The sequence below is a fragment of the Vigna unguiculata genome, chromosome 11 (assembly GCF_004118075.2).
Source record: "Vigna unguiculata cultivar IT97K-499-35 chromosome 11, ASM411807v1, whole genome shotgun sequence".
NCBI lineage: Eukaryota > Viridiplantae > Streptophyta > Magnoliopsida > Fabales > Fabaceae > Vigna > Vigna unguiculata.
In genome coordinates this window covers 33,121,947-33,129,871 of record NC_040289.1, presented here as the reverse complement: position 1 = coordinate 33,129,871, position 7,925 = coordinate 33,121,947, and the positions used below count along the sequence as shown (strand labels likewise).

General features: G+C 27.6%; 1 protein-coding gene across 1 annotated transcript; it reads left to right on the top strand.

The window, feature by feature from the left end:
- Positions 1-471: 471 nt before the first annotated feature.
- Positions 472-1,778, top strand: LOC114168943 (secoisolariciresinol dehydrogenase-like). The gene is made up of 2 exons (XM_028053929.1): positions 472-604; positions 710-1,778. The coding sequence occupies exons 1-2, from the start codon at positions 567-569 to the stop codon at positions 1,476-1,478; spliced, it is 807 nt and encodes a 268-aa protein (XP_027909730.1). The 5' UTR covers positions 472-566; the 3' UTR covers positions 1,479-1,778.
- Positions 1,779-7,925: the final 6,147 nt, after the last annotated feature.

Sequence of the window (7,925 nt, the reverse complement as noted above, 5' to 3'; positions counted from 1 at the left end):
TCAGTTTGACTTAGTTGTAACTTTTAATTCGAATCTAACTTTTCGGTGTGAAAGAAACTAGAGATCCAAAAGTCTAAAAAGGTATATACAATAAGTAGGTTTTTTTATTCTTCATTTATGTTGGAACAAAAGTAGAAAAAGTTAAAAAAGAAATCTTAAACGAATTCTATGATGTAATTAATCCGATTCAAGAATTGTTTTTCACAAGGAAGATTTATTACTATAATTCTTCAACTTTTGTAAGATTTTTTTTATTTTTTATAAACATCTATGAGAAACGAGTTTTCCATAAAATTTTCGCAAGTTTTGTAAAACCCTAGAAACAAAATATGCGTAAAAGAAATCTCATAAAATACAAAAGATCATAAAACTTTATAATATCGAGTGGTTTACAACTTTAACACTTCCGTAGCAAAAATCTTTACGTACCTTACATTTTGCAGGGAACGACGCAGCTATATAAAGAGAGGAGCAAGTTCATCTTAGTACAGAGCTATATATAAACATACATATACATATATTCATCTTTCTTCTGCAATTCAGAGAAAAAAAAAAACTCATCCATCATGGCAAGTGTCAACTCAGCTGCTGCCACTATCAGAAGGTAAAGTTGTTATTAAAACCTGTTATTGTTAGCTGTTAATCACCCCTCTAATCTCATAATCATTCTTAATTCTTTCATCAATAATGAATGATTACAATGTAATAGGCTTGAGGGGAAGGTGGCGATTATCACTGGTGCTGCCAGCGGCATAGGTGAGGCCATTGCAAGACTCTTCTCACAGCATGGAGCTCATGTGGTGATAGCTGATATTCAAGACGATGTGGGACTTTCTCTCTGCAAGGAGTTGGAATCCGCTATATATGTTCATTGCGATGTCACAAATGAAGAAGACGTTGAAAACTGCGTGAACATGGCAGTTTCCAAGTACGGGAAGCTCGACATCATGCTCAATAACGCAGGTCAATGCAACGAGTTCAAACGAAGCATTCTGGACAACACAAAGTCTGAGTTCGAGAGAGTGATAAGAGTGAACATGGTTGGTCCATTTCTGGGAACAAAGCACGCTGCAAGGGTCATGATTCCTGCTAAAAGTGGCTGCATAATAAACACAGCGAGTGTTGCAGGATGCATAGGTGGAGGCGCTACACATGCCTACACCAGTTCAAAGCATGGCCTTGTGGGACTTACCAAAAACACTGCAGTGGAGCTTGGACAATTCGGTATTCGTGTGAACTGTGTGTCCCCTTATGTGGTTGCGACACCGATGTTGGATAAATACTTCAATCTTAATGAAGAAGGAGTTCGTGAGGCTTATTCCAACCTAAAAGGTTCTTATCTTGTGACCAACGATGTGGCCGAAGCTGTTCTTTATTTGGCAGGTGATGAGTCTAAGTATGTTAGTGGTCACAATCTTGTGTTGGATGGGGGATTCTCCATTACAAATGCAGGATTTTCTCCTTGGCAGTCTCAGTAAAAGTATTGTCTTTAAAGAACTATGTTGTCGGTGTTTTGGGTTGGTGACTGTTCAGAAACTATACCAGCCAACAACATGTGTGAAGGGAGAAGGCAATAGATAAGCCGTTTTCGTATTTGTACGCAAAACTAAAGATACGTTGAATGATGTTTTATTTTTCATACACGCGACATATAGAGCTTTAGGAATTTGTTTTGTTATTCCTCCAGTGATTAAAGGTGGAGAAATTATAGAGAGGAGGGGATGAAAACATTGTTGAATCCACGTCTTGGCTACGAATAATTATATAAGTTTAATAAATTTCCAAGGTTTATTGAGTATTAAAATATTTTAAAATTTTCGACTACGTTTTTTTTTTTTAAACGAGGAATGTGTTTGTTGTTGTCACATACATTATTTTTTAATTATAAAACTATAAAATTATAAAATAATAATAAAATTATAAGATTATGAAATTATACGATTGTAAGACTATAATGGAATCAAAGGATGATTCCAAAGGTCGACAAGAGCAAACTCATTTCGAAATCGAGAAAAACATTATCCCGCGAAGTGAATTGACAATTTTATTTACACTCACTTTATAAGTGTTGTATTTGTTGAAGGAAGAAGATAATCACTACACCACAAAATATATTATATCTTAACATTATTTAACACTTATGCAAGATTTATAATCGTAGAAAAAAATTATTTAGTTTTTTAAGTTTTTTAAAAATTTCAAAAGTTATTTATTAATTACTTCAATAATTTTATGATCAATATTTAAATAATTTATTTTATGTAAATTATTTTCGAAATTGATAATAGAAGTAATAATGCATTTGTCATATTAGAAAAACTAATAGTCTAAATGTATAAGCTTCTATGAAAGAATTGTTTATTTTCAGATTGTACAATTTAAAAAATAACAATATGAGAAGTTTCTTTATACCAAATATATGAAAGTTATATAGGAAGAAGTTGCCTTTGGTGATTAGAGCCGGATCAATTGTATGCTTTTGTTTCTTGCATTCTATCATTTTCTTTCTTCATTCTGTCATTTTATTTAATTCCTATGTTGCCCTTTAGTTTTATTTGAAAGTTGTCTTTGAAGGATACATTTTTTTTATCGGCAATTTATATATATATATATATATATATATATATATATATATATATATATATATTAAAATAATGAAATACTCCGGTTGTATAAACTCTTACACAAAAGATATGTACATAATTTTAAAAATAAAACTCATACTACAACATTGTACCAATAAAAACAAAGGGACAAATACAAGTAAAGATCAATCGTCCAACATTTATTTTAGTTACTATTTTGGTTAAGCGTTTAGATGCATAGTAGCTATTCTGATCTAACAGCATTCCCAAAACTTGATCCATCATCTTTGACATGCATAAACAATAGATGTTGTTAATAAGTTAGTATGAAGGACACATAAAGTCACTACTAGAAATTCTCATATTACATGGGATTTTTCTTGCAAATTTGTTAAAAAAATTTACAGGAAAAGACTTTTTTTTGCCATTTTTTTTAAGAATTTTAATTGACAAGTAATTCCTTCATGGGTGATCATTTCCTACAAAATTATAAAATTTGCAAGTATTTCCTACAAAATTTGTTGCGAAAAGTGTTTTATACAAAATATTTTACAAGAAAATTGGTAGCAATTTCTTGCAATTTTTTTTTCTCAACAAAATTTGTAAATATTTTCTACGAAAAAAATTTCAAAACAAACTTAGCAGGAAATATGAGTTTTTTTAGTAGTGAGTGGAGCTCTCCCGGATGAGTTCCATTATTGGTTGTGTTTTGATATTATTGAGGTCTAGTAAGGATCGATGTTGGTGATTTGAAGAGGGTGGCGAGTGGTGGAAGGTAATATTTAAGTATGAGATGTGAGTTTCATGGTTTGTTGGGGTGGAATGGTGAATTTTTGATTACCAGAAAACGGAATCTGAAAAACTATGTCTGGTAAAGTTATTTTGAGATGGTTGTGGAGTGGGAAATAAAATTCGAAAAATTGTTTCTGGTGGACCAAAGTATTATACCAGAATGCATTCATAAGTGATTAATAAATGATCTAAACAATAAGTATAATTACCACCGAAAAAAGTAATGGTGTTTTCAACAGCCATTCATGAATCTCGTTTTTATGTTGTCTTTTCTCCTTCATGATTCAGACCCATCTCGAATTCTGCTTTCAATGGCAAAGTAGTGCATTTTTAAAGGAAGACAACATATCTCTTTGACAGGTGAAAATGTCAATCCGACTCATCCTGTTTTGTGGACCGACTCGTTAGGTCCAATTTATTTTGTCATCCATATTCTAAAACTACAAAAAAATTTCTAAAATTATCGACGAAAATAAATTAATCCCAAATTTGATTTATTGACAGATTTTAAAATTCCAATTACGCATTTTATTGAAAAATTTATTTTTGTTGATAAAATTTGTTGATAAATCCATTGGTAATACAAATTTTAATTACCCACATTTTTTTTGATAAAATTCATAGTAAATACACACCTTAAAATTTATTTTTTTTTTGTTTTTTAATTTTTGTGTTAATTAATTATGTTAAATTTTATTCATAAAAATAAGTTTAGTTATAGAAAAATATTTAGTTTTTTTTAATTAATTAATTAAGTTATTTAAATTTTATTGAGAAAAAAAATTTAGTTAGAGATAAATATTTATCCTATTTTGTTTTTGGTTAAATATGTTTTTCTCCCTTCACTTTCACTTTCAGTAAAATTTGGAATTATCACCTCTTCGAATCTTTGAACCAATTTAGTAATTCATCTTTAGAAACACGTAGATTTAATCTTTTTATCCAAATTTTGTTTAATTTATTTGATGTTTCAAACGCATTCCATGGTTGTATTTGAGATATTTTCACTGTTTGATACATTTTCGCTTTAATGTGAACTAAAATACTATCATGAAAATTGTTTGAAACGTCAGATAAACTTAACAAAATTTGCTTAACAGGACTAGATCCATGTATTTCTAAAGTTGGAAAACTAAACTGAGTTAAAGTTTCATAAAAGGACTAATTCCAATTTTTCACCAAAGTTAATGGAACAAAAACATATTTAAACTTTCTTTGTGTACAGTATACGATTTTTATCACTCTTAGTTATTGATTTTTTAGTGTTCTTTTAATTTTTGTGTTAATTAACTAATTCATGTATTTAAATCTTTTTAATAAAAATAATTTTAGTTATCGAAAAAATTTGTTTTAAATTTTCTTTATTTTATAATATAAGATTTTTTTTAATTTTATTATTCTTGTAACTTTCATATTAATTAACTAATTAATTCAATTAAATTAAATTTTATTCATTAACATAATTTTAGTCATAAAAAAATATTTAAATTTTACTATTGTTCTAATTCTTTTTTGATTAATTAATTTATTCATTTAATAGTGTTATGGATAAAAATAGTTTTAATTATAGATAAGTAATTATCTCATATTTTCTTTTTTATAGTATAAGATACTTATTGCTTTTAGTGTCTGTAAATGGATTTAAAAGTTATTGTCTCTAAATGGTTAATTGTGAAGATTAAAGTATCAAAAGCTCAGGGTTAAAGTAAAAATTTTAAAAAGGTCATTTTGTGGTATTTCGCATTTTGATATGGTGTAAGAAGAAAAAAAGATAGGGTGCAGAAAACAATACCCTCAAATGTAAATCTTCTCCACACAAGCCCAACCAACCAAAGGCAAGATTCTACCAATATTCTCCACATAAGTATTATCGGAATTGTATCTTAGATACTATGAAACTTATGATTCTTCATCTCATATTGTCTTGTATCCCTACTTTATTAAGGAATATTTTATGATTTTGAAAATTCTAAAGTGAGAGGAATTTGGGGGATATATGTGAAAATAAAATAAAAGGAGACTCAAGACATCGCTTTTAAGTGCTTTTGAGGGAGTGGTAACAGTAGTTGTTGACCAGAACATAAACGAAAATGACTTATGAATTGGAGTGCGTTTTGACATAAAACCTTATTTGCATGAAAAATAATTGCAGCACAAGTTCTGTCACGATCACGTTTCCAAGTGGTATTCTATATATCACTCTTCTCCACGGAAATATAATCACCAAATGACAATTTTGACCAATTTTCTGTCCACACTGTTTTCACATTTGTCACTCAGCAATTCATTCTCGCCTTTTTAAATATTTTTTTTACAATAAACAAAGAAAAAAAAGAAACAAATTAAAAGAGGACAGATATGATATTTGTAGTAATTCTTTTAGTGAAAATACCAGTAAATTTTCTAAAGGGATACAAGAAAATTTGATTTTGCTTTTACTCATTAATTGTGCTTCATTTTGAAGATATACGTAAAAGATATTTTGTATATAATAAATCTTCAATCAATCTCCTCGTTGCCTTGGACCAACGAGAGCAATGATAATTGTAATCACTAATCAGATAGTTTGTTCTTCACGGTAAGTAATAAATTATTAGAAAAATAGGTCATGAATGATTAATGCTAAAATTACAAAATGGATTGATTTTATATGTAGCTGGTTCATTTTTATTTCTCAATTCATTTTTAAATTGAGAAAATGTGTTATTAATGTTATTTCATTGTAAAGAATTAATTGAGATCACATTTTCTTTTATTTATGTGTTATTTAGGATTTTTAGCATTCTTTATGATCGTATTTTAGAAAGATACAAATACTTAATATAATAAGTTTTTTTTTTATATGATCGTAAGAGAATTACTTAATTTATGAGCATTCCTCGTTCTTCAAGAAGATGTGAAGCATGTTGATTTCCCAAATTAGCATATGTATTACCAGAAATTAAAAACATAAACATGGAGATGGGTTCTTCTGTATTGTTTCCTTCCGATACTTTTTTATTTTACTTTATTACTTTTACCCCGAAACTAATAATGTATCACTTACATTACATTATTAGGAGAATTCATCCTCAATATCATATATTAAAAATATTGTATTACTCTTTTATCATATGTAATCATGAATTAAGTTAGATACGTACATTAGATTTTTTTTTTTTCATAGACACATATTTATTATATGATTGAAATAATAAATAATATACTAACATTTAAATAATTATTTTTTATTCAATTCATTTTGGATTGATTCAGAAGTATCAAATCGTCAATCGAATTAATATGTTTGATTCTAAAAAAAAAAAATATTCAAATCGGTAAACAAATATTTTATTTTAATCCATTATTGATTTTTCAGATTAATTTTTGTTTACACTAATTATATGAGTTTGATTCTAAGCACTCCTAATAAAAATTGTCGTTGAAAGACTTCTAAATGACTTCTTAAAGAATACATGATCTCTTAAAATGCAAAGGATAGATTTCTTATGATTAAATAGTCTAGGTAAAAATATTGTGTCTTTAAATATTAATATTGCTGTTGTTTGAACAATATATGTGATTAAGAAGAAAATATATTATGTGACGAAGAAGAAAATATATTATAAGGTACTATATAGTTTTAATTTGGATTTATATAATAACAATCATATATTTATTATGTTTTTAAGAATTATTGTACATTTTTCAATATTTTTCAAATATCGCGTATACGTGTCGTATCCGATACACGTATTGTATCTGTGCATCATAGCCAATACCTTTTTTGTACATATATTTCAATTTCATAAATCATTTTAAAAATTACATAACATTCAATACTATTTTTATATACTATATCTACTTAATCGTATTTACATATATTTCTATATTATTTATCTACAAGTAATTGTTAAGTTAATTTTTTATGACACCAATGTCAGGTCATACCCACAGTTTCTTCCCTAATTAAGCTATAATAGTTCTACTAGTAATGGAACACAATGACTTCATGAATGCATTTCTCATTTGTCTTCTATTTTTTTGGCCAAACACGCCACTAAGCAGTTGAGAATTTCTGAATGATTTTGCACACAAACATTCATCAATTCGGGACCACCTAAAGTGACATCTCTATCTACTACGTTTTCTTTTACAATGAGTTAAAATAAACGTTTTAATTTTTAGCATACGACTCTTTCAAGTACTAAATAAACTATTTTTAAAGTTTTTAGTTTAATTTTCTACAAAATTATTTATTTATATTGTATTTTTAGCTTTATGTTTCATATTAAATTGTTCTTTAAAATATTTTTAAATTTCATTTTTATCTTTTAATTTGTTTTGTATTATAATAATAAATATATATTTTGTACCCTATAATGATATATACCATATATGACATATTACAAATTATGTTGGTTTTTTTGTTAGGAAGATTTTAAGCAGCCTCTTATCCATACCCATTTTCACTTTTACCCCAAAAAAATCTTATATCTCCCTATGTACGTCTCTTGCATGAGAGATACCTCTATATAAGACCTAAGCAGCTTCAGATGAAAACACACA